We start from the raw sequence: 27,534 nt of genomic DNA, 5'->3' as shown, positions 1-27,534 counted from the left end.
TGTTTTCACTTTTATTTCAAAATTTTTGTTTTTATTTTTAATTTTTGGATTTCACCTACTTTTTTGCATTTTTTGTCACAAATTTGTATATAAATTTTCTTCACCGTTTCACATTTTTTCACTTCTCCTTATCTAGCTTATACCACAAATTCAGTGTTGTCGACTGCACACAACGGGATTCCATTAGTAACTGTGTGCCATTTCCTTGCCGGGATTTCATCAAGATCCAAACAGTAATGCCTACTTTAAATTACATTTATGAAAAACGCGTGTCTGAAAATATCACAATATTTTATAATATTTTTATGATTACTAAAAAAATTGAATACTTCATAAAATATAATTGTTTACGGGTGTCGATTGATGCATTAGCTTAAAATCGAATATTGCATTACTTTTCATCAGTAAATTATAAATTTTGGCTGTTATTAAAGTCAAAAATTAGCATTATTCTTGAATTTTTCCGCGGAGTTACGATACATGAAGAAAAATGTACAATATGCATATGAAATTTGCAGTTGCCACACTTTACACTTTTTACAGATGCAGAATTAACACATTCAATTAATCATATGTATTCAATGCATAAGAAAACAGATTGAAGGTTCTCTGGCATGCATGTATAAAGGTTCTTTGCAAATATGAAAAGCAGGAACGATTTAGCGATTTTATGAATTCTTTTGTTGTGATTATGTTGAACATTTCAACAATTTCCTTACACATGAGATCGAACTATTTTATTCCAGCTGTTCCAATTACATTGGAGTATGTTCAAGGATTAAAGGGAACGGTCGTTAATGATTCACATCTAACAAATATCCAAGAACTTGAATTTTTGGTCAATAAGAGTTGTTCTTTTGCGACAAAATTAGTGGTATTTCATTATACGTATTCCACATGCCACTCAAATCTTTAAATGCCTTATTTTTGCAATGATACTATGCATGCAGAGTTAAAAAAAATTACTTTGTGCTAAAATTATACAGTAGAATATTTTGGCTTGCATAACACGTTTTATTCACAATACTCTCCCTTTGTTTAGATGTACGTACTTACTTTGAAAATAAAAAAGCTAACGATTGATGTTAAAATGTCCGTGCAAGCCGCATATATATATTTCTTGTTTAAATCTGATTTTTATGAAATAGCTGTTAGTACTTACTATACATATATGTCTATAATATTATAATCTTCCGGCTCACAATTATTTTGAATAATTAAAAAATTATTTACTATATTAACCCAGAAATATTTATTTTTACATTTACTATACGTATATTTATATATATACTGTAGAATATTTTATTTTTTATGTAATATTAAGAGAATAAATACTTGTTTTTTAAATTCAAAATATGGTATTCGGCAAATCCTATCTAAAAAAATTTTATAGATCACATTTGTTTAGGTAGTTTTTCGCTAATAATTCAAGTAACACGGATCAAGTTAATAAGTATGTAAATTGTTCAGAAAAAGGAAATCTAGCCCTATGAGATAATTATTGTTTTAGTTAAAATCGGTACATTTACGTTGTAACGTTTGAAATGAATACTCAAGTGATAAGAATTTTAACAAGCCCCTTCAGTGGGTTCGAAAATTCTCGCAAATACGGGAGGTATTTCATCGATCATATCGCTGGCCAGCATACCGCGACCAAGTTTATGAAAAGCACTTGCATTACACTCCTTAACTAAATAGCTAGCGGCGAAAGCAGCCAGAAATGCAGGATTAGCTTGTCTCGATTCGAGAGTCCAATAGTAAAACACTGCCAACGTTCCGCATAACAAATCTCCTTGACCACCGCAACGACGACCCGAGCCTCCAGGAGGTAGGCCATATATTTCTGAAGTGTGAGGTATATGTATGCGATCAATGGCACCTTTTTCCAAAACTACTATTCCGCTGCCTAATTTGGATATGCGATCGTAATTCGACTTTTCGCCTGTATTTGGCCTAAATAAACGTTGAAATTCTATGGCGTTTGGGGTAAGTATAATATTGCGTTGACCTTGTATCAAATCCAAACGATCTATAAGTAAGGCCAAGCCGTCAGCATCAATAACTAAAGGCTTTTCTTGTTTGAGGCAGACTTTAATAAGTTCGATAACAGTCTTTTGAGTTTCAGGCTCACGTCCCAGACCAGGACCTATAATCTAAAATTGAACGTAAGTACTAGATGCTTGTTCTAATTTGATATATATATGCATACACAAAAATATATGCATGTTATGAAACCAATACCTACCACTACATGTAATCTCTCTAACCAAGGAGATATTAATTCTACCGCATTAGCCGCATCCAATAAAGGATGAACTATTAATTCAGGGCTATATGATTTTATTACTACTGCGGCTTCGCGTTGACAAAAGACATGGGCCAGATCGGCCCCAGCTTTTAGGGCTGAAATGGCAGCAAAATATGGTGCGCCGGTATACTCTAACGAGCCACCTACCACTCCAATCCGCCCATATTCACCTTTATGCTTGGTATTTGTTAATTTCGGCACTGTTGTTCGAAGAAGTTTCAAGAGTTTCTGCGTCTCTACTGGTATCTCAATGGAGCTGCGATTGTTGGACATTTTTGAATGACTGCTTATAGTGCAATTATCATTTACAGTTGGACTTGGATGACACTTTAATTGCGATAACAAATAAATGTTGACTCTGGGATTTGATCGTATAAAAGTTGAGTGCATATTTTCTTTAAAAATATGTGACACTGTGTTTTTTAAAATTAAATTTTTACATTTTCCGTAAAAATGCCTCGCAATCTTAATATAAAGCCTGCACTAATCCAGCTTACAACGAAAATAAAAACGAACAAAAATAAATCAATGAAACACGGAATAATCAATTTCTTTTATCAAATATTAAAAACGTGCAGCAACTTATAATCGAAATAAAATAAGAGAAACATGTGCTTGGTTGTAAAAGATAGTAGTTATTTGTTCAAAATTAAATACCACTTATGGAATTTACGTGGATACTTGATCGTATTACCATATTTCGCATTTTAATTGTACATTTGTTTTTTAATTGATAATAATCCACAAAAATATAATGAATAACATTATGATAAAAAAATATAATGTAGATAAATATTAAATTAACATCTTATCTTTTGTCTTATATATGTATTACTAGGCTATCGTTGTGAACACAATTTAATACTTTATTTTGCAATGCTGTACGGTAGGTGTTATTGAATTTTAATTAGCTATTCATTTATTACATTTAATTTTTTTTTATTGTGTTATATTAAATAATTTACATGTTATTAAAAGGTGAAATTGGTTTGAAATTTCAATAAGATGTCAGGAGTTAGTACTTAGTCTAAAAGACAACATTGCTCTTGAAATGTAGAATTTATTAAAGAGAATATAATGCATATTTATCTATGCATATATACATAATTATTTGTTTCTTCTCTTTGGCATGTATTTGCTTTTTCTCATTCATTCATTTTTTTTTTTTTGTGGGTACGTATTTATGAAAGGGAAATATACTTTTATATAAAAACGTACATAATAAAATAAATAAATATAAATGCATAATATGAAATATCTTTTTCTTTAATAATGTTGCTAATGTAAGGATATCCGAAAACGTAGACGTAACTAAGCATATTAAGATTGTGCGTTGATTTTTAGCTATGCACTATTTCCATTAAAAATACGAAAGCTAAGAAATTAAATAAGTTATAAAGCTCACAAAGTCTCTCCGAATTTTAGGATATAAGCACAATTTAAGAAATGCAGTTTGCATATTTTTAAATAATGCCAAAAGGGGAAAGAAATTGATAAAAGCATTATTATGACTAAATATAGAGTGAAAGGGTACGTGATAAATTTATCAGCGCAATAACGACAAAAGTCGTACAACTAGTTATTCATACTTAAATATCTCATTAATGTAGTGATAATTAAAGAAAAAATGAAAACATTTACGGCTTTTTAAAAATAGCATTAAATTATAATTACTTGAGATTACAACAAATGCATAGCTCAAAACATACCATGAAAAAGCATAATCATCTTAAATAATAATGCAAAAAGCAAAGGAATTTCATAAAATTTTTATAATATATAAAAAGCGAAAACAAACAATGTGAAAATAATGTACGTAAACACATGTATATGAATTCCATAAGCATCAAAATAAAATAGAAGGGTATTCCACATAGCTGGAAATTGGTTTTCGCTTTTATATTCAGCCGTTTTGCTAAACAGCTGAATGCAATAACGAAAGCTAAATCTTTCGCGCGCGTGTACGTGATTATCGCCCAGTTTAGGCCGAATCCACGGTCAGCTTTTGCCGTATGGCGAAAGTGTTTTCACTAAATTATGTTTATTATGTCGTAAATTTCGTCGTTTATAGATAAATATATATTTTTATCGCAAGATATTGCAAAAACAACTAATATACGATATTTCGCAGCATCTATTCGGGTGTGTTGATGCGTAAATCATATAAAATTTGTTATCTTATATATTTATGTATATATTTATTATTTGATTTTGTTTTTATATTTGGATTTGGATTCCTCAGTCGATTTCGAGCGAAAACAGCTAATACACGCTATTCCGCAGTACCTCTTAATTGTGATGATGTGTAAATCATATAAAATTTGTTATCTGATTTGTTTACATATATATATTTATTTTTTTATTTTGTTTCTGATACAGGGATTTGGATTCTTCAGTTGATTTATTTCATTTATCTCCTTTAGTTCAATGAGTTCAATAAGAATAAGTTTAACATGAGGATTCGCCATAGATACCTAAGATGAAATAAAGAACTATTGTCTTTGGGGCGAAGTTATAGATCGATTAAGCCTGATTTAAAGTTAAACTGACAAAAGTAAGAGAATCAATTTTCGGAAAAAGTTCACTTTTCTAAACATGGGGTTAAGGTCAGAATTATGATTGCAATAAAGCAAAAATGCTTAGATCAATACCATTGTATAAGTTTATAGAAAAACGTTTTTGCTACCAATAGTAAACATATTAACTCCAGAAATTTTAAATAAAATATTTAGATATAAGTTTCTTTTAGCAAAATTTTTGAAGAAATATTAAATCAATAAAATAAACCGGATTATTTCTGAGCGAATTTTGAAAACACATTCTCGCGAGTAAATATAAAGTAAGGTGGCAGTAATTTAATCCATCTTGGCTGACAATTGTTGGTCCAACTGTCGTTGCCGGATTTTATCAAAAATGGGAAGTGTAATTACGTGTGGATAAAATTTCGCTTTCGCTTTTGTAATCAGCTGTTTGCCAAAAGCCGTTAAATAGAAAGTCGAAAGCTAACCTTAAACTACGTAAATTGATAGATTTAAGATATGGGTGTAAATTAAGGACAACAGCTGTATCATTTTTTAATTTTTACGTCCATCGTCGCAGGATGGAAATATTATGGCTTTGTTGTTCCGCTTGCAATAGCGGGAGATCCCACAAATTACATATATCATCTGTGTTCGTAAAATTCGATGTTGACGTTTTCATCGTCAAACAAATTTAGGAAAAATTTGAATCAAGTCGAGTACTATTCTATATAATGCATCCAAAAACAAAATCTGCTTATTTTATAGTTAATAATTTATAACATCTATTGGCTTTTGCTATAAAATTTGCTAAAAGCATGTAACAATCTGTTTTAAAAGCCCAATGCAAACATGGATTTAACTTAAAAGCTCACCAACGCGATTACCTTACCTTACAAACAATTTTATAATTAATGTAAATTTGCTTCAGATTATAGAGAGTGAAAATTCATCGCAAGCCGGATGTAAAATGTCTCGTCGCTTTATGGAATTGATTCAAAATTGTATATGACACGCATCACCTAGCGTTCTTTGAGAGACGGTCGGCGATAAATCGATTTAAAATTTAGCATAAACGGATTATATAAACACACGGTTCGGGTGTTCTTTCCCATATATTTCTGCGTGCAAGTAACGTCTGTTACGATCACGAGAATTCAGATAAAGAGACTTATATGTGGCGCACTTGTCTAACGTGGATATGCCCATCACAAAGCCCACTTTAACTAAAAAACTATTGAAATCTATCGCTGAGATATATTGAACTTGCGTATGAAAATATGTGTTAATTAATCAGCTAACACGCCAGTATTAGATGGTTTTGGGTATTGACTTGATATGATGGGTGTCGAAAATTCGCTCTTTGCCGTTTATAACCGTTTCACTTGTTTATAATAATTTAATATATATATAATTGTTGCAGAAACGTCTTAATATTTATTTATCCGGTAAAATTCTCACTTATCATCACTTGCAATTTCGCCAAAGCTCCTTTATCAAGGCAGTCACAAATACAAAGAGTTTAAAACGAAATTTCAATGAACTCTACATTATTGTTATTATTATGCTGGGGAAAAAATTTTTCCCGACTTAAGAGGTCTATTGTACTATTGCACTCGTTGCCCAAGTTGCTAAATTTGCAAGCTGAAGGGTTCCGATCAATTCCGGCACCCGCTTCTGCAGATGGACGTGCATTCACACGAAATATGATAGTAAATTTGGGTCATCGCTTCGTAGCCTTTGCACAAATCAATATGTGAGACATTCATGTTTTTCATGTGATACCTGAAATTGCTGAAACCCGTGTAGAAATCAAATGGACCAAACGGACGGTGGTTCATCCTCCCGGTATCTCCGTTTAATAAATCCATAGTTCCAAGTGTTAGGTGACTTTTTCTGTGTACGCTTTAATGCCAGTCCTTTTATTTTACGCCTGCCTTGGCGCACCACGAAAAGATTTTGGACTTATCCTCGTCTTTCGGGCTTCCGTATTCGTTAAGCAGTCACTCCTAACTATAGGCGGTAAGGTACTTACATAAGTTATTTTTATTGATTAGGAGGCAAGTTCGATTTGATCTACTCGGATCGGTCGGTGTTGTCGTCTTCATATATAGTTCGAAAACGTAAGAAAATTATTCTTTCTTCATTTGATTATAAGATAGCAGGAGAGAGCTATTCATCCAATTGATTGAGCGGACTTGGATGCGGACTTGTTACTGTAATTGCAGAAAAATCACGATAAGTGTTCAACTGTCCCTTCCATCTTTCGTCATTAAGAATTCTTGCGATACATTTTTAAGGAAACTAAAGCTAGATATATATGTTTATATATATATATATATAGGTATAGGGAATGCAGGGAAGGTTAAAAAAGTAGCCTAGACTTGATCTAATATGTTACGATTATGGTTGTGTTTTTCTGTTCTATTTGTAGTTGTACATGTTTTGTGTTGAGTCTTCAAAATTCGTTTCAAGCCTTCTGTCAATTAATAAAAAATTTTTTTTTTTTTTTTTTTTTACTTTCTTTTCATGCAACGCCTTATTGAATACTGCTGATATCAAGTATCGTGCTTTGATTTCGTCTATAAAAGATTCTACAAAATTTAAATAAAACATCAGTTGGCATTATCGTCTCAGTTATTAATCAGCGCCCTTTTCAAATAAAGAAAGTTTTAAAAACAAATTTAACAAGAAAAAGGTATAAAATTTATTTTAAAAGAATTTTTGCAAAAAACAAAAAAAAAAAAAAAATATTAAAATATTAAAAATATTCATCTAAAATAGTTGCCGGATAAAAATTGAAGTGCAGAAGTTGTTTCTATTACATTAGTGAAAACACGGCATGAAAATAAGCTTACATTACCAGCTGCCCTAAGGGCCTCGGGATATAATAGATTTATTTTGTTTGGGTAAAGATGCGCTATATGATGAATATTTGATCGGTGTGAGAGTTTTATCATGGCGTTTTATCATGTCTGCCGAAAGTTGATACGATCTCGACTGAGTTGCGTCCATCCATTCGTCCGTCCACTCTTGAAAATCGTATGATCACAGAAGTTAGAAGAAAAACTTAAAATCTGCATTGGCATACGAAGGTGTATTTTTTTTTTTTGTTTTTTTCCGATAGTCCGCCTACAATAGGTAACAAAATAGTAGAGAAATTCAACGAACAGGAAACATCATCAATATTATATTCGAGAAGCAGTGTATGTCCTTGCAAGTTAGAGTTTTTAGAAAAAATGCCTTGGAACTATCGAGATGTTGTATCTACAAGATTCGGGGATTCAAGGGTATTGCAAATTCTCTAAATGTACACTACAGATTAAAGTTTCCGATACTGATCTAATTTGTGGGGGGAACTGTTTTATTGGAAAGCGAAGTAAAATGTTCCTGAAGTATATTCTATCGCTTACATAATAATATATGTGGGAAATTATTTTGATAAAGTGCTTCCCAATTTATTTTGCACTTCTGGAGAAGATTATATAAAAAAAAATAAAAATAAAAATAAAAATAAGTTTTGATATTTATTTCTCATTTCTCTCTCTTTGATGTTATTATGCTTAATGACCCTTTCATTTATTGCTTTAGATTGTTCAAAGCGTTATGATCAATTCATTGGTTATAAATTAACATTACATTTGTAATTGTTGGTTTAGTTTACGTTCGTTTGTCCGAACAACTCGTTTAAATAAAGACTTAACTGTTACTCTGTCTGATGCATCGCAGTCTGATGTATAGGCAAAGCTTTTTATGGTATTCAGTGTTAATTGTCAGTTGCATTGACTTATCAGTTAAAGCCAATGGCCAAGTTGCGATCTCAATGGCAGTTACAGTCCGAAATGCCAATAACGAAACGGTACATTTAAAGAACTCATTATTATTATTATTATTATTTGTAGCACAAACATGCTCTCATAATCGTGCGTCTGTGTTGTTAAGTATTGAAATCATTTGTTGGAATTTATGAAAAGAAAAAAAACAGAAAAAAAAAACAGGATTTATTTTGTAATATGTTTTTATTTTTAAATATGTTTTTGTTTTTCATTTTTAAAGATGACCTATCAAGTGGAGCCATTAGCAAATTCTTACGCCGAACTGGGTGAGGGTCCGCATTGGGATGTAGAGACTCAAAATCTCTACTATGTCGATATAACTGGGGGTAAATTATTGCGTTACAGTTATAAGGATGACAAGGTGTACGAAGCGAAAATTGAAGGTGAGGATTTAGCCAGCTTCGTTGTACCCGTTGCCGGTACTCTCGATACATTCGCTGTTGGTGCCGGTCGTCGTGTTATCATTGTTAAATGGGATGGCATTTCGACCACTGCCCAAGTTGAGAGTACCCTTTTTGAAGTGCAGAAAAATGATAAGCGTTTCGAAGGTAACCGGTTCAATGATGGCAAATGTGATCCTAAAGGTCGTTTATTTGCCGGCACGATGCGTTATGTGGGCGATGAATTTGAGCATCGTTGGGGTGAACTGTACAAATATGAAGAAGGTGGTAATGTTGAATTGGTCAAAACCGATGTTGGAATTTCGAATGGTCTAGCCTGGAATGAGAAAACCAATAAATTCTATTACATTGATACCACTGACTTTGAAGTCAAGGAATACGATTATGATATGGAAAAGGGAAAACCAGGTATACAATATCTTTTCTTATTTCAATGTAATATAATTTGTAAGAAATTCTCGGTATTCTTTTCAGCCAATCCCAAGGTGGTCTTTAATTTGCGTCGAGATTCTCCAAAAAATCATTTACTACCTGATGGTATGACTATAGATACTGACGGTAATATTTATATAGCCACTTTTAATGGTCATACTATTTATAAAGTGAATCCAGTGTAAGTATAATATCAAGCATTTTTATTGATATATTGACGGTATCTATGTTATATTTTTTGTTTTACTTCATTCTTCAGAACGGGAAAAATCTTAATGGAAATCAAGTTGCCGTGCAAGCAAATTACTTCTGCAGCTTTTGGTGGCCCTAATATGGATATACTTTATGTAACCACTTCGGCTCGTGGTAATGAACCCAAGCCTGCTGGTACCACTTACAAAGTCACCGGCCTAAAAGCTAAAGGCTTACCGATGACTAAAATTCAAATCTAAGCTTATCGCTTGAAAGCTATTGGTTTTATACTTTTATATAAATAGCTTATACATACACATATATAGCCAGTGCAATAAAGAGAAAAAGCAAACTTCTTCAAATTTAATCGTCAATTTTTGTAGAGCTCTTCCTCTTTTGTCGTCAGCATTTTCTTTGATATAGAAAAAAAATGAAGATAATAATTAGTCAAATATGCTCATTATATTCGTTTAGAAGCTCCCCTGATAACAGACATCGCATATAGTCAGAGTCTTCACCCATATATATATATATATATATATGGATCGGCGAATTCAATTTGCCCCTTAGCTTCTTTTCTCTAGTTAATGCGTTGTTACGAAAAACCCGCATGAAAACTAACCGATTTTCTAAGAAATCCAATGCTAAAATTTTGTAAAGCCTGGAGAGGGGGAAATAAAATGAAAATGATACATTGGAAATTTACTTGTAAAAGGGTAAATAGGCAAATTGTTTGCAAAAGGCAAAGTCACCCGAGACAACAGTGAGGGAATCATAATATTCGAATAGACAAGACCGGAAGAGGGATAACGTGTATAGGTTTGCGCAGCGGTCCAATCATTCAATCCGTCTTGGCATTTCTTCACAAAGTCTTGAAACTACGTGCCAGCCAAGCCATGCTGCATCGATCTGAACGAAGTTTTGGTAATCAGAAGGCGCTATGCCTATTGCGTACCCTGCTTACGGCAATGTATCTTGATACATGAAAACGCCTATTACGTATAAGATCCGGCAAATAACTTGTGAGTAAATTAACCTAGAAATCGCAATTCAATGATACGAACTTATTCGTAAAAGGAGTCGGATAGAAACGTAACACAATTACAAAAAGTCTTTTCTATTAAAATATTTTCTGGTTCAATGTCATCCCGAGAAGTAACTTTTATTCAGTTTAGACAGAACTTTTAAATGTTAAATACTACAACCATTTAAAAGTCTTCATGCGTTCATATAATTTATTCCATTCATAGTTTTGAAAACAACATCGCAGCAACGTTCGCTATTAAACTCCTTACATATGTTACAGTGCAAGTATCAGAGGACACAATTGAGACACACTGCATATGCAAAACCTGTAAAGTTTATTAAACTAGGACAGATTTATAGTTTTTCGATCATAAGTGAGGTTATGTCATAAGTTATATAACTTTCAAATTTAGCTATTAAAAGATGGATAATTTTCAAGTCGAATATATCGTTTTAGACCAAGTTTTGAAATCGTAATATGTTTGTTAACAAGCAGGTATGCAGATAGTGTAAGTAGTTTTTGTTATTGACGCTTTTTATTAAGGGACACCTATCATCGAACTTTGTTTTTATACCGTACACCACCCCTGTGATGCAGAATTTGTTAAGTTTGTTCAGATGTATACAACACTCAAAAAGACTTTAGTTAGACGCACGTTTTGTTGAATCGTACTTGTCTATTCGTTTATCCGTCTGTCTGTCTATACTTGTGTTTAGCCTGTGGGTTGTAATTTTTGACACATTTGTGATGAAATTTCGTATATTGATATATTTTGGCCTGAGGGCGAGCCCTCTTGAAAATGTTTTCGGTTGTATTACTTTTTCGATCACTTCCCATAAAATGCTTGATTTTGATAAGTTATTTTATGAAGAAATAGTATAGTTTTCAGAGTTTAGCTGAGTAATATTATTTCGGCATTTTCAATTAGTGAGAATAATTTGGATCGGAATCATTTTGGGGCAAGTTTTTGAACCTCCTTGCCGTAAAATCGTCCCGACGGAAACTAAATCTAATAAAAAGGCTTTATTTTCAATTTTTCTTGGTGAAAATTTGGTTCTTAAAAACAATTTGATACAAAAATCTACCTCACCGAATGTCGACAACGTAGATCTATTCTTTGGACTGCAATGCATACAATAATTCACATGAAAAATGAACTCTTTTAATATTTTTTTGATGAAAATTGGTCCATAGGACAATACATACGGGGACTCTATTAACCTAAGCAAAGCCTAATTTCTACTTTCGTATGACAGAGGTAATTGGAAAAAGCCAAAAGTTTGGTTAAATAAATTACTTTTGTGAAATTTGGATTACGTCAATTAACGTTTTAAGAATCCTCTAATAAAAGGGTTTTCATTGAAGATATGCCTTCATATCAAAATAATGTATAATTGTAGATGTATTATTACGAAAATGAATGAATGAAACGCTATAGCACACACAGAAAGAATTCCTTCGTATTAACAATTGGATGGGTAACTAGGAAGAAGTCCTCCTAAGCGGTCTTCTAAAAATTGAGTACAGCCTGCGTAGCTCAATATAAGCAACTTATCTCTTAACTTAAGAAGAGACTATTGTACCTTTAGAAATCAGAACAATTCAAGCATATTAATAGCAACGTATATATGTATATATGATATATAATTGATGATATGTATTACGATGATATGTCACATGTAGAGTACCTGCATGCATTGTATGTTAATTTGGCCAGAAAACGTTGTTTGGTTGATGAGATTCATGATAACCTCGTTGCCAGGAGAAAGATTTCATTTCTGTGAAGTAAGACAAGCAAGAACGCTTACTGTACCTACAGTATCAATGAAAATGCCTCAGATTAATCGATGAGATATGCCAATTTATTTATGCTCATAAAAAGATAAAAAAAAATTGGCTTTCAGCAAACAAATTTTCAGATATATTTGAAATGTAGCCTCAAATTACTTTCTAGATTTATTCACATAGGGAACAAGCTATTTTTAGTTATACTGCCCAACTGTGATCTTCGACTTTGCTCTTTCCAGAAAAAATGATATTAAACTATTGACATGCGTCGGCATACATACAAACGCTTGAAAGAATATTTCGAACGGGTTTCTTTTAATTGACGAGACTGCTTGCTTCTTGTCTCTCTTATTCTGCTCGTACTTGCTTTTTCTCCTTTCTCACAAGGGTAGACGAACTTTCAATAACGGCTGCTTAAAAGCAAAAATACTTATTTGTGGACACTTGCAATTTATTTTCATTATATTTATCTAATTTACTGAACTCTCACATCCATTTCCGATTTGCCACTCGAAACCGTATACATACAATTAATTATCATAAGATACTCAATCGATTTAATTATATTGGCGCTTGCGGTCACAGAAATTAAAATAAAGCAAGCAAAAGCATTATAGTGAGCCACAGTCCACCATTAAATAAGCTACAGCACTACATATGATGGCTTCTCAAATGAGGATGTTATACGGAAAGTGGTCGAAAAAGTGTTCCGGTCCGGGTTCCAATTGGAGTTGTCCTTGATGTACCAAATTTGACCTGTAGGCTGAGCATAAATACACATGGAAAGTCGTCAGCGAGGCGAACAAGCCTCGATAGAATAAGCATCAGCTTCGTTCTAGTCTTTCTGGATGCTGTATACATCTGCGCAAATTTCGTACCCCATAAGTGGTATAGGAAAGAAAAACATATAGCTCTAGATATAAAAGTTTAGTCAGGAAAGTGCGTATCATTGTTATACACATAACAAGTAATGATCTCGAATTTGCTAAAAATATTCTTTAGATCTTAAAAATCAGTCAAATAACTGTCGCATCCGAAATTTAAAAAAATATTCTGCATTTTCCAGTGTATTTCGTGAAGGTAATCGACATCTTCTCCTATTTATAATATATTGTAGGTCTGGGTGAGGCAAAATCTTTAGCTCATATGCAATCTTGATGTAAAGGCTCTGTTATGACTAAAAATAAGTCCAAGTTCAAGTTCCACATATACGCATTCGTCCCGAATACGTATATAGTTGATGAAAATTTCGAGTAATATTTTTTAGACAGCTTGTATCGCCTACACACACAAGATATATAAAATAATGATGAACTCTTCTGCTTATTATGTTTGCTCTATAATATATTTTATTGCATTTTTAACACGTATCATATGTTAAAGTTGTACATATTTGTTAAACTTGTTGCTCGATGAAACGAATTATCGGAAAATAATCTCTCTTTCATATACATACTTATTTAAGCGATCTAATACACAATAAATAAATCATGGTTATATATATATATATATATATATATGTATGTATGTAAATTTTTAAAGCAGTTGACTGAGTTCTTCGACATCAAATTTTCCCAAGGATTTAGAAAAGAATCATTTGAACGAATTCTTTAATCTGTTGAGGTACCTCTCGCCTATTCGTTAACATAAGAAAGACAATGACAATTAGGTTAATCAATATCATTTGTAAGCTAATCGGGAACTTACTTAATTTCTTGTTTACTTTTTAATGTCTTCACTATAATCAAGCATATTAAAGCGCCCTGTGCTAAAGCCATAGAAATTTTCTTGAGCATAATGTCAGGCTTTACAATAAACCCTTTGCTAATGTTTCTCTCGTTTGTAAAGCGCATCTCCTCTCTCGCAATTTCATATGCATCACGGAAAAGCCCCCTTTGTCCTCTATCGATGCGTTGATTAGGGCTGGGTTGTCGCATATCGTCTGCTCTGAAATAATTCAAATTTTCACGTATTTCCCGTCGGGAGTAAGTGTAACGATTTATTGAATATTGAGAACGGTTTTCATTAAGTGTACGATCGTTGTCACGATCAAATTGCCGAGTTCCGTCTACTCGTTCTTCCGATTTATACTCGTTTATTAAAATTCTCTGTAAATTCCTGTTATCGCGATTAATTTCATACGCTTTTGGAGAATCATCACGTCGAGCTCTCTCTGTCCTCTCCGCTACGTTATTACGGTTTACAACAGTTCTTTGCAAGTTAGAGTTTTCGCGATTATTTTCTCGTGACATAAGTGTATCTCTTTCTTTGAAATTAATTTCCACATTGCGTTGTCTATGATCTTGTAAATGTTTTTCATATATGTCATTATGCTCCCTGCTCACATGTTCCCTATTACGAGAAATATCCCTGATTTGCAATCGTGAATAATGATTTAGTCGGTCATAATGGTTAAAATTATTTTCAAATTGTTCTCTGTTGTTACGTTCAGCATTAAAGTGCATGTCAGTGCGATAGTGGGCATTCGTAGAAACTACCCGATTGTCTCTTTCTTCATTGGTTGATTGCTTAGAAATTCGCCGATTGTCATAACGTTGTCTAAATTCAAAGTATTTCTCACGATTCGCATTCTCAAACCGAATTTCTCTACGTTGGTCTCGGTTCTGCCTAATTTCGCGCCCAATTTCTTGTCCAATATCTCTATTTTGTTTATCAGGATTTATCGCTAATCTCAAATCGTTTCGAGTTTCGAGTCTTGATTTTTCAACTTTTGTTTCGTCGTAATTTCTACGAGCCTCTAATCTCGTAACGGTCCTAGATTCTTCAATCTGCCTTTGTTGCACTCTTGCGGGCTCTTCTCGATTTATAAATTGTTCAGTTTGCTTCATCATAATTTCACGTTCAATTCGCCTTGCTAAATGATGGTCCAAAGTTCGTTCCGAATTGTCACCGTTGTCGATTTTCCGTACTATTTCACTTTCAGCAACGCGTCGTTCTTCTTGCTCACGCCGTTGCGTTGCTTCTGATCGTTCGTCGAAGCGATTGTACCTTGCTTGGCGTAGAATCTCCCTATTATCGTTTAGATTTTCAAATCGACTAAAACGTAATCTATTTTCATTTGTTTCGCGTTCACGGTAATGCTGTTCTTGTCGTCTGTCATCGTTAAACACAATTCTCTCTCTCTGTCGATTGGTACGGTCGTCTCGGTTTGCGATACGATCAATCCTTTGAAATTCAATTCGCATTCTCTCACTAAGCGAACGCCGTTCTTCTCCAAGACGATTATTGGATGACGGAAAGTCTTGACGTTGAATAACAACAGGATTTCGTTCAAATTCTTGGCGGTAATTTTCCCTTTCATTTTCAGCATATCCACGATGGTTCGAATGCCTTTCAAGGTTTTCTCGCGACCGTCTCACTTCCCGTTCTGTACGTCGATTGTTTGTGAGCGTATTTAAATGGGTTTCTTCATTGCGTTCGTGTGGGATTTGTAGCCGTCCATCATTATATATATGCCTGCCAGAGAAGTCCTTATACAGTAAAGCTTCCGAAGATGATTGCCTTAATGTAATAGTGGTCGCATGTTGCTCATAGTCGCAGTGATCTCGTTCACAGTTGAGGTTGAGCTCTTCACCGGAAACCAGCAATAGGAATATGACAGCTGTTGCCAACTGCCGCCACAAGCTGGACATCATTTTTATATATATATATATGTATATTTCTATATATATATATATATATACTTTGAGTTTTTAATATATATAATATATAATAACTTTGAAATTTATTATTACTTTGTAAGGCTTCTGTGGTGTCTTTGCTCTATAAGGTGAAGCGTTTGACTGCTATCCTCGAAGTGTTCGGCTGCATATTTATACTAAAAAAAATCGTTTGGAAAATAGAAATTTGTGATGACTTTGAAAAATAATTTTTATTTTTATTCATATATAAACAAAAATAATTTAATTTTCTTATCGCAAATGTGCACCATTTCGTTTAACAAAAAAAAAAAAGAGGATAAAAAGAAAAAAAGGAAGAAAGGAAGACAAATAGTAACCACATTTGTTCGCGATTATCGCTATAGATCTTATTATGGCAATATATGCTTGTGACGTCAAATTGTTGCGCGAGTTTTATATCTTAGAACGCAAACAGAACAAGTTTATTATATAGCTATGCTATGAATATTGTTTTGCAACGTTTAATAACTCGGTTATATCTCGCTTCCAAAGCATATTTCCTTTCTAGGCTGCAGTAAGCTGTAAGAACAAACCGTTTCTCAGTTACGTGGGCAATCGTTCCGTTTATTCCGCTTGGCTGCTTCAACATCAGCAACAATATGTTATAACTTATGGGGAAAGGCATCCTTAACAAAATAGATGAATAAAATGGATAGATAGGATAGATAGGATAAGAGGTTTAATACAATAAATAAATAAAATATATTTCAATAAAAACAAAAACAAATTTCAAACAAATTTCGATTAAATACTTATGGCCTTGATAAACGCCCACTATACGGCTGTTCAAAACAGATAAGTTAGAATATTGAAAATGGTAGCAGCCTGTGCACCCGTACAAGAACTTCAAACGTAATGAACTCAAAACGAAATTCGACGCTTCTCTTCTTCCCTTAATTCTTTATATGCAAATACGTGAAATATTTAAGGCAAATACGAAGGATATTTTTTGATATCCGTCATCGTTAAACAACAATCAATAAAAGTTGTAGGAAATTTTTTCAATTTTGAGTCGATCGAACCGCCATTTGTCCTAAGCATTAGTCCATTGGTCTCATTACATCGTAGGTAATCGCAAATTTCTTGTTTGTTATGCACCTATGATGCGAGCAATTCACGTCTTTCTTAAAATAGAATTTATGACCATAACCTGGAACATCTTTGTCAATTTAGAGTTTAGCAATGTTCATGCCACCTTATAGGTCAATATATTTATATATTTGAAATACGAAGGTAGATTATGCGCTTCTTATGAGTACTGTTTTGAGCGGGTGACGTCCGTTTCTGACACAATACACGATATACAAAAGACGGCGTTATCCTATTATAGATTGAAATTTTGCATACTCGATAATATTAGGTGGGCATGGTTGATTTTTTTTATTTTTTCGGACCTACTTTAGGCATGTGCTGCGATCGATTTAGCCCATTTTCAATACCAATCATTATGCAATAGCTTTAAATGTTTCTGCCAAATTTGAAGCCGAGAAATTTATCTTTGCAGTCGGGAGGATATTTAAAGCAAACATTATACAGACGAACGGAGGAACAGACGGACACGTCTAAATCAATCAAAAATATATTCACTTTGTATGGTCTCTAAAGCTCTCTTCTGAGCGTTGCAAACGTTTTGAAAAAATGAATATACCCCTCATCCCCCGGTAATTCTTATAATAATAAATGAACTAAAGTCCCTTTAACCGAAACAAACACAACAAGTTATGGATGCATGCACTGGACTAAAAAAATACATATGATGTATAAATTGGAATCTCTTAAGGGCTCAATATATTTTAAACTGTCCAATTAGTAAAAATCGAAATGATTTTTGTTATTTTTGCAACACGATGAAAGTCACGTTTGTTTTAAGCCTGTTGCTAACACGAAAAGACATTTTCTTGGAAAACCATTGTGAGACAATAGCGAGGTTGAACTGAACGGATCTAACGAATATATTTAGCGAGCGAAAAACACCTAGAGTAAGCGTTTTTTTCGCGAGACGAAGTTCTACTTTTGAGGAAGAGATAGGCAAAGACTTCTTAAGTGCCTCTCTTGCGTATATTTCTGGGAGTTCTACGCTTATTGATGAAACAACTGCATCTCCATACTTTGCTGCTAAGCATAAGTACACGTTCATGTTAAAGCGAATCGCAGCTAACCATTATCTACTATAGATGACAGAAATTGATAGATGTTTCTTAGTTAGTAGTAGGTTGTAGGGAGTGATGAGGCCAATTATAGATATATATTTATCCAAAAATGTTTAGGTAAAATTTTGAATCAACATTGACCATATGTTGTTGTGTAAGTTATGCGCAAAAATATTAGCTTTTTAATGATTCAACCTAAAGTCCTAAACTTATTTAAACCTAACAATTCCAGTAAAAGTCAAATACACATATAACTATTATAAATAGTTTCAACAATGTATGTTAAAAAGTTGAAGTTACCCCATTTGTTAAGAATATAATTATGCGAAAAACTAAGCTAAATGAAGTTTACAATGAGTGCGTGGGTGAGGATGTTCGTGACCACGATATTGCATGTGAATTTAGTATATATACAAGAGCTTTGAATGAAAATTGTAGCAGTCTTCAAGTTTGGCTGCCAAGTGTCTGACACATAAACAATTTCTGAGCGCCTGACTACATATAACTCATTTCACACTAAAAATGTAGCTTTTACGGGGTAAGTTGGTTATTATTAACTTTTTTTTCTTTTTAGAGAAATTTCATCGATACTAGTACGCGGTATCTGGTACGAGGGCGCTTTACAAACATATGCATTTAGATAGCTTTGACAACAGAAAACTTCGTCTATCCCATTCATGTTTTGTTACACTTATGCGTTTGTCTGTCTTATCGGAGATGAAACGGGAGTCGGGTATTTAATATCGATGTATTCGACCTACACACATATATGCAGAAACGACAAACGACATGACAACGAAGACGATTGAATAAACGAATACACTTATCAATAAAGTAGAATCCATGACGGATAAATATCGATCTAAATTATTGCAGAAATATTTATCAAGGTTATGGTAAAGATTAGTGCAAACATGATGATGATGATGATGATGATGATGATGATGATTCCGCGCAGTGCTTGGTAGAAGTAAACTAAAAAAAAAAAATTTAATATTGATGCTTAAGGTTTTTAATTAAGAGATATAAGCAAAGATAATATAAATTTCTTAGGCATTTTTCCATTTCTTTTCAGAAAGTCCTACTGCATCTGGACTATTGTATGCCAGCGGGACACTAAATGAATATAAGTAAAAAATAAAAATTTTAAGTGCATAAAAAGCTTTAATATATATATATATATATATATATATATAAAGTTCTACTCTCAACTTGCACAATACACTTTCAAACTGTACTTCTACTACCCTACTAGATAGAAATGTGAATCTGAACTTTCCCTTTATGATGCTAAGCTGCAGTAAAGTTTATATAATCATAATAATAAAATAGCTGATGTATTTAACAAAATGTTGTCTTTATTACTTAATAATTAAATATGTTATCTCATTATTAAATTATATGTATATGCATAGTATATATATATATATATATATAAGTAAGTAATAAAAAGCTTGTTGCTGTTGTTTGGGTTTCGTAAATAAATTATTTTCATTTAAATTTTTAAAAAACTTTCATTTCGATTACATTGATTTGTATTTGTATTTGTGTAAAACGATTTATTAACTTTTGTGAAACTATATGACATAAAGAAAATAAATTCCTTTATTCAATAATAATATTGTAAATCCTATGTAAAGTTATATCGAAAGGTATCATTTTTGTACCCATCACCGAAGGACGAGGGGTATATTCATTTTGTCGCAACGTTTGTAACGCCCAGAAGAAAGCATCACAGGTACCCCATCAAGTATATACATTCTTGATTAGAATCAAATTCTAAATCGATCTAAGCATGTCCGTCTGTCCGCCTGTGTAAGATCTGTTGTAAATATTCTCCAGGCCGCAATAATTAAGCTATCGACTTCAGATTTGGCAAAAACATTGCAGGTTGGCCTTGTAAATGGGCCAAATCGGGAGATGGGCAGGCTTACAGCATCACGTAAACTGAGAACACCTATGTCTATCAAAAGGAATAAAAAATTGATCTTTTGCTCGCTGCTTATAAGCTATAGCAGATAAATTTGCAAAAATTTGGATGCGTATTCTATGGGCGATGCTGTAGCACCTCTACACAAATGCCAAAAATTGTCCACGTGTACCCAATATGATACTGTATCAAAATGTAATTTGTTTTTTCAATGCCTTTATAACGCAGAGAAACACACAAGCTTCAAAAGCCCCATCAAGTATATCAATTCTTGGCCAGTCTCAAATTTGGAATGTACCTAAACATGTCCGTCTCTTCATCTGTTCATCTGTCTGTCTGCGCAACTGCGTGGTATCTGTAGTAACGATTCTATCGATTCTAGCGAATATGAGGCTATCATCTACAAATTTGCAAGTGACTTCGGAAGTGACTTAAACTTTTCCAAGGAAACGCTTATAACGTTTATATGCCTATGCGACAAATACTTTTATTTTGTAAATAGAAAAAATTAGCCGCGTCCACTCCATATATTGGTTTATAAGCAATGATCAAAAAAAAAAAAAAAATTATTTTTTATTCGTTTTGCAAAACAAAAATGTTCTCCTTTTACATGGTACTGAAGGGGCCTATTTCAACCGATTTGGCCCATTTTTAATACCAACCTGTGCGCAAGAACTTGCAATGTGTCTGCCAAAGTCGAGTAGCTTCAGTCTTGTGTTTACGCCAGAATATACACAGACGGACAAACGGATATGTTTATTTAAATCAATTAAGTATTTGATGCTGATCAAGAATATATATACTTTGCGGGGTCTCTGAAACTTCCTTCTGGGAGTTGCAAAAGCGAAACGAACAAAAGCGGAAACACACCATGTAAAAGGATTAGCAACACTATCTGAAGATAATGTGATTGATATTCAAAGCATTAAAGTACTCGGGAAGTTTCGTGCGAGTTTTCATTATAAAATAAAATAATTTTCTTTTATATAAGGAATAAACTTTGTTAGGATATATATATTTGTCATTTTGTTCAATAATATGTTGCAAAAAAAATTTTTTACCTACGAATCTATGCGATGTTCTCTGAATTGAAAGTTCTGCCGTATAAAGAATATTGTTGGGAACGAAAGAGCAATGTCAAGGATATATATGGTGGATGCGGAAATATAGCCCAGTCAAGTTCTAATATTGCTGCAGGGTTTCATATAATTTGGTTATCACTTTGGAATTAATTGTTTTCTTAAGCGGCACAAGCTCCCAATACATCTTTTTTCTTTTATAATCCCAATATGCGGTCAGCAAAATCTTCTTTTCGCGGATATCAGGTTTTGGTGTTGCTTAAGATGGTTCACGGTGTATTCACCTGGATCTATTGGATTCATTTTTCACCATCAGTTACAATTCTCTTCGGAAATGGATCTTTTTAGTTTCGTCATAACAGCATATCGCAGATATCGTTAATGTGTTGCGTTATCCAAATATCCGGCTTTGGCAACAGATTTTCTTCCAGAGTCCAATTTTTGCTTTCTATATGCTCTGTTAGTCTTTTGCTGTATTACAAGGTTGAGATAAAAAGCTGTCTAAGAAATATATTCGTAGTTGATGATCTGAAATCGAACTTGAAACAACGTAACGATAACATAAGCATAAAATTGTAACCTATAACCTATTTACTGCAAATATTGATTGGAGAGTTGGTACAAATAATTTGTAAAAACATTTAGAAGATTAGCGTCGAAATTACACCGATTTTCTGGCTAAGGCACTCACGACTAACAAAGTACTTTACAATTTTTTGTACTTTAGACCTTTTGCAGTACAGGGTATATTAAGTGAAGGTGAAAGTGTTTCTAACACCCGGATGCACTTAATATAAACTCAAATTTTGTACACTTATTGAAAAGGGATGGGCGGATCGTGGACCATTTTTGCGATCACTTCGCTTTACAACGCTTTATTTTGAAAAATAATAGTACATCGATTGACTGTACTGATCTGAACTGTGAAGCATTCTATAAGGCGAAATGGTGTAGGTCGGCTTTGACTGATTATAATGTTTGCAAAGATTAATCTTCAGATGACCTTCATGAATGGTCGATCGAACCAATTAACCGATCAATTTTTTCATTCTTCTTCTTTCACTCTGTAGAGATTTTTGAACATTTTTACAACATTTTCATACGAAATTCTTTGGAAATATAGATTTGAGGGTAAAAATTCATGACAAGAAACGGAAAACGAATGCTCGATCAACTAACCGACACCGAGATAATATCAGCAGCTAACCTAGAGAAGATTTTACGTTTATGAAAGTGTTTTCAATTTCGATTAAACGAAAGATTTTCGATAATTTGAAGAGAATGCGAGAATTATTTACCCAGAATTTTGTTAAATTATCCGATTTTGAAATAATAATACGCAAAGGTTTGTTTCGAAACTTTTTAAAAGTTATATTTTATTTTCTTTTATTATAAGATTTATGATTGTTCTCCCTTTTAAATAATTGTAAGATGGCGTACAAAATACATATTATGTATGTATGTATGTATGTATGTATGTATGTATGTATTGAATATAATTATGTAAAATTTCTATAAACTATTATATCGAACTTAGAAAACCACATATTTTGAACTTATAATATACAACTATATATATACATATATATATATATATATATATAGATGAAAAAGAAGGAGGGTAAGGGGCGTGTTTGAAACTGAGAGTGAGAAGGAGAGAAAGAAATATATATATATATGTATATACATACCTACCTATATATATATATAGATATATATATATATATAGAGATGCAGATAGAGATAGAAAGAGATACAGGTAGAGAGGATATGAATTAATTGTAATATTTTAAGCTATATTCATTTTGTTGTTGTTGTTGTTGTTGTTTTTTTTGTTTTTGTGCTTAATTAGTTAATTGAAGAGGAATAAAGTTTTAATTAAATTAAACTATTATTAAATGAAACACGAGAGTCGGGAAGAGGGTAAATGAAACCAGAGTGTTTACGTTTTTTCTTTCCATTATAAATTCATTGAAATTGAAATGTGATATTAAGTTTAGTTGAACTCTAGGGGATTTCGGTTTTCATTAGATATCAATGCGTCATGCTTCAGAAATGATTCATAATTATTTATGTCATTTTAATCAATATTTTTGACACTAAGTTAAATTATTCGAATAATAATCGTGAGATAATACTACTATACTGATTTTCAATACTAAATATTTTTTCTTCTCAACGGTTATATTATTTATTAAAATGTTTTCAATAATTTATTTATTGATCTTTTTAGTTTATTCATTTTCTTCTTTTTTATTTATTTATTTATTTTTTATTTTTATTTATTTTTTCTTTTCTACAAGAAAAATGTGTAAACTTTAAAAATTAAAAACTAGCTTAGAACAATAACTATATGGTATATAAACGCCTCTAAAGCTATATATTTTTAATTATATTTTATTTATATTAAATGTGCTAAATATTACAAGCACTTGTTTTGATGACGGCTTTAGAACAATATTCTCTGGAAGGAAACTGACGGTAACGTTCACATCATTTGTACCGATTAATAATATACGATTATTACAGTAGTCCTTCAATTAACATTATCTGATTTTGTATTGATATTGATTGACATCAATGGTTTGATAATCTCAAATATTTAATTTGCGAATAGAATAAATACAACCCATTGCAAAAATGTAAAAAACAATCGCAAAATTTTTTAATCAAAACTATAGCTAGGCTAAGCCTCGTCACCAAGAATATGGCTATCGTCAAGAAAAAGTTCTAAGGAAAGAAGTGGACGTTTATTAGAATACCGAAATCGTGATTTAGCTCACTCATTAAAAATGACCTCAAGACTGCATTTCTTCTAATAAAAGGCAAACATCTGCACTTGATATCATATTTATTTTCATAGTTTAACACTTTAATAATACCCGCATTAATCATTTTGTAAAATGTTTTGGCTCAACTTAGTCTAAAAATTAAGTGTATTTTACACAAGGCCGCAAGTTTCCAATTTATTTCGATTTACAACATACAGTTGTGGTGAACACGAGCTAGTAACTCTAATATGGAAATACTTCAAAAATGCCAAACTAAGACCCTTTGTCTCTTTGTTAAGCCGACCTGGGCCGGCGGCAATAGCCACGAAACGATGACCTAGATATTCCATTTATCAAAAAATGCAATTTAACTCATTTCCTCACAATATCTTGTTGTAACCACGCCTTGGCCATAGGTTGAGAGGACTGAAAAGTCGATATTTTAAAATAATTTACTTTTTCTCCTTAAATTATTTGAATGCATTTTCCAAAGTTATATATAGCTTCTTTCGATTCACTTAGGGATCATGTCTGGGCAGTTAGTTTAGTGTTTCCCTTAGATCGACAATAATCTCTGTTATTTTTCTCACCTGCAGCTATAATAGCTATTTATTATCTTTTTGGTTAGGTTATAAATTAAATCGATGATAAAATAAAGAGAAAACAAATATTTTAATTCTTCCTCCACTTTATGTTTTTCTTTTTCCTAGCACTTATTAATTAATTTGCAAAAAAGTTATATAAAAATGATCTCAATAAAAAATCGTATTGACATATGTAAAATGTGCAATTATTATTATTATTTCCTTATATTAAGATAGTAAATAACTGATCATATTTATATAATTGACAAGTTAATTTGCTGAATTCGTGTAGGAAACACGACGTTGAGTCATAATAGACATAAGTGTGAAAGGGGGCGAAAATATAAGTAAGACTCGTTCATGTAGGATCGTGTTATCGAATTAGAATTTTTAAAAAATTATCGATTTTCCAAACCTAAAGAAGAGAATGGCCTTTGTTCGATGATATCGGGGGGTCTGTTGTTGTGTACTCTAAATTATCAAAATTTATGCATAGTGTTCAATAAGTGAAAAAATATGCATTTTTTTGAAAACGTCAAGTAAAGCAATATAAAATATTGGATAAGTATAGCAAGATGACTAATGCGATGAATGTATAAACTTATAGTCAAGAGGTGATGAAATATATCTCTTTTTGTAAATCGCAATTGATTGATTTACAGCAACCATTAAAGATTGATAGACCTAAGCCAGCTGGACCTAAGCTGCTTCAAACTAAGTGACTCAAGGCATATCGAAATACAAAAGAAATCAGAGAATTATTTCAATCCGCTGTTTGTCCCAAGTATTAGTCCAACACTTGTTACATCATAGGTAATTGTTTTTTAAGCACCTACGATCTATTTTAGAGTGGAATTTATGACCATAAGCTGGGATGTCTTTGTCAATTTAGACCTTAAGTAAACTTTATGCCAACTTATAGGTCAATATAGGTAAGCGCTTCTTAAGAATACTGTTTTGAACGGGGAACGTCCGTTTCGGGCACATCGAAATACAAAAGGCAGGTTGAATTTCTTTTTCCACAAGATTTGCAAGCATAGTTCACATCTACAGTAAACTCGGCTTTGCAAAGGCAATATTAGACCATATACGGAAGCCCTTATATCTTTGCAAAGGAATTGAAACGAGTGTAAGATTGTAAAGAAATCTGTTATGTAAATTTCTACCTGCGCCCTGTAGGCTAATTTTATGGAAATTCATATTGTGTGCGTACTGTAGTTTAAGAGCAACAAGCAAAAACACGGATAGCAGAGGTGTTCCCAGTTTAGATTGTGTAGATGTGTGGACGTTATGGGCACATTCTTCGACTTCTTTGGGTCATTGTCAAACTCTTTTGCAAATTTGTGGGCGATATCCTCTTTTTTTTTTTTGTATCACAGATACTATGGACAGATGGACATACCAATGGACGGATATGCTTAGGTGCATTCCGATTTTGAAATTGATCAACAGTTTAAATACTCCATGGGATTATTGCAGCTTGTTTCTGCGCGTTACAAAGTTATTGGAAAAAAGTTAATATTTGTGTATGCTATAATATTGGGTAGACGTGGTCAATTTTTCTAGTTTTTTTTTACTGATACTACATAGAATGTATGTTTATTTGCTGTAGTTTATGTGTAATGAGTCAAAAAACAATATATTATTCCTTTTGAGACCCAGAGGTATCCTCACTTTACGTAGTGCTATAGACATGTCCTGCGATCGCCGTAGCCCATTTTTTATACCAACGTACGTGTACGTGTAAGAATTTCCAAATTTCCAATTTCTGCCAAATCTGAAAGCGATAGCTTCATTTTTGTAGTCAAGGGAATATTTGCAACAGACATTACATAGACAATACGGACAGACAGACATACTTAAACCGTTTTAGAATTTGATGCTTATCAAGAACATATATATTGTAGTTTGCGGGGTCCCTGAATCTTCCTTTTGGGCGTTGCAAATGTTGCGATAAAATGAATGTATTCCTCATCCTCGGGCGACATGTATAAAAATGGGAAGAATATGTTATAGAAAAATTAGCGATGACTTTAAATGAATTATTTGATGTTATTACGCAATTGTGTATATCATTAATCGGTACACCTAAGATGTTTATATTGTGATATAAGTAAATCTTTGGCTTTTAATTATTATTTATTCATTTGTGTTTTTTTTTTCTTCTTTTTTTTTGTTTTATTTTGTTTTATTTTGTTTTATTTTGTTTCAAATTTCCAACATTTTAAACAAAATTTACCCAATAATAATCATGGTATAGAACATTGTCATTTTTCATTTCTTTAATTACTTTTCTTAATATAATTACTGTATTTATTTTCAACCCATTATCAAATGTTGATAATGCATATTACAGTGCAGTTCAATTGATTAGTTCCTGCTGTTTAAATCCATATCTTATAATACTGACTTAAAATCAATAATTACTTTAAAATAATTGTGAAAAACATTTTAAAATTTATAAAATCTAATATATATTTGCATTAATTATTCCTTGACATTGGGTAACTGAAATTCGGTCTTAACCGAAAAGTATACTTATATATTATTATTATTATTATTATTATAATATATAATAAAATTTTTAAATAAATATTTTTCTTTGTTTTTTTTTTTTCAATTTATATTCAGTCAGTAATTGAATTGTTTTTGTTTTTTTTTTGTTGTTGTTGCTGTTATTCTTGTTGTTGTAAAAGATAATTTCATTCCACACTCATTCTCTTCTTTTTTTTTTTTTTTTTTTTTGTACATATTCGATTATTTTATACAACAACTAAAATTAACAAATAATTTATTATCAATTTATTTCACTCAAT

The 27,534-nt window shown here is 32.3% G+C and overlaps 3 protein-coding genes across 6 annotated transcripts; 1 reads left to right on the top strand and 2 right to left on the bottom strand.

Annotated features, from left to right (window-relative positions):
- Positions 1 to 1,338: 1,338 nt before the first annotated feature.
- Positions 1,339 to 3,030, bottom strand: LOC119641945 (ATP-dependent (S)-NAD(P)H-hydrate dehydratase). Its single transcript, XM_038040876.1, has 2 exons — positions 2,246 to 3,030; positions 1,339 to 2,153 (listed from the first exon to the last, which is right to left on the bottom strand). Exons 1-2 carry the CDS (start codon positions 2,696 to 2,698, stop codon positions 1,569 to 1,571), a joined length of 1,038 nt encoding a protein of 345 aa, XP_037896804.1. The 5' UTR covers positions 2,699 to 3,030; the 3' UTR covers positions 1,339 to 1,568.
- A 229-nt stretch (positions 3,031 to 3,259) lies between these two features.
- LOC119641920 (regucalcin) lies at positions 3,260 to 10,020 on the top strand. 4 transcript variants are annotated; one of them, XM_038040865.1, is made up of 4 exons: positions 3,260 to 3,286; positions 8,884 to 9,472; positions 9,539 to 9,677; positions 9,756 to 10,020. In XM_038040865.1, the coding sequence occupies exons 2-4, from the start codon at positions 8,884 to 8,886 to the stop codon at positions 9,946 to 9,948; spliced, it is 921 nt and encodes a 306-aa protein (XP_037896793.1). In that variant the 5' UTR covers positions 3,260 to 3,286; the 3' UTR covers positions 9,949 to 10,020. The 4 variants fall into 4 exon arrangements, with proteins under 4 accessions (XP_037896793.1, XP_037896785.1, XP_037896776.1 ...); XM_038040857.1 differs by lacking the exon at positions 3,260 to 3,286 and adding an exon at positions 3,926 to 4,450; XM_038040848.1 differs by lacking the exon at positions 3,260 to 3,286 and adding an exon at positions 7,424 to 7,525.
- Positions 10,021 to 14,002: 3,982 nt separating this feature from the next.
- LOC119639122 (trichohyalin-like) lies at positions 14,003 to 16,297 on the bottom strand. Its single transcript, XM_038036345.1, has 2 exons — positions 14,211 to 16,297; positions 14,003 to 14,137 (listed from the first exon to the last, which is right to left on the bottom strand). The coding sequence occupies exons 1-2, from the start codon at positions 16,157 to 16,159 to the stop codon at positions 14,086 to 14,088; spliced, it is 2,001 nt and encodes a 666-aa protein (XP_037892273.1). The 5' UTR covers positions 16,160 to 16,297; the 3' UTR covers positions 14,003 to 14,085.
- Positions 16,298 to 27,534: the final 11,237 nt, after the last annotated feature.

Source organism: Glossina fuscipes, unplaced genomic scaffold (genome assembly GCF_014805625.2).
Source record: "Glossina fuscipes isolate IAEA_lab_2018 unplaced genomic scaffold, Yale_Gfus_2 0, whole genome shotgun sequence".
Lineage (NCBI taxonomy): Eukaryota > Metazoa > Arthropoda > Insecta > Diptera > Glossinidae > Glossina > Glossina fuscipes.
This window is presented reverse-complemented; position numbering and strand designations above follow the sequence as displayed.

Excerpts from the sequence above, each read along its gene's own strand:
- LOC119639122 (XM_038036345.1), bottom strand. The coding sequence starts at position 16,159 with ATGATGTCCAGCTTGTGGCGGCAGTTGGCAACAGCTGTCATATTCCTA. Across the intron at positions 14,138-14,210 it reads AAAAGTAAACAAGAAATTAA|GCGAGAGGTACCTCAACAGA; the intron begins GTAAGTTCCCGA and ends GTTAACGAATAG.
- LOC119641945 (XM_038040876.1), bottom strand. The coding sequence starts at position 2,698 with ATGCACTCAACTTTTATACGATCAAATCCCAGAGTCAACATTTATTTG. Across the intron at positions 2,154-2,245 it reads TAGAGAGATTACATGTAGTG|ATTATAGGTCCTGGTCTGGG; the intron begins GTAGGTATTGGT and ends GTTCAATTTTAG.
- LOC119641920 (XM_038040840.1), top strand. The coding sequence starts at position 8,546 with ATGCATCGCAGTCTGATGTATAGGCAAAGCTTTTTATGGTATTCAGTG. Across the intron at positions 9,473-9,538 it reads TATGGAAAAGGGAAAACCAG|CCAATCCCAAGGTGGTCTTT; the intron begins GTATACAATATC and ends TATTCTTTTCAG. Across the intron at positions 9,678-9,755 it reads ATTTATAAAGTGAATCCAGT|AACGGGAAAAATCTTAATGG; the intron begins GTAAGTATAATA and ends TTCATTCTTCAG.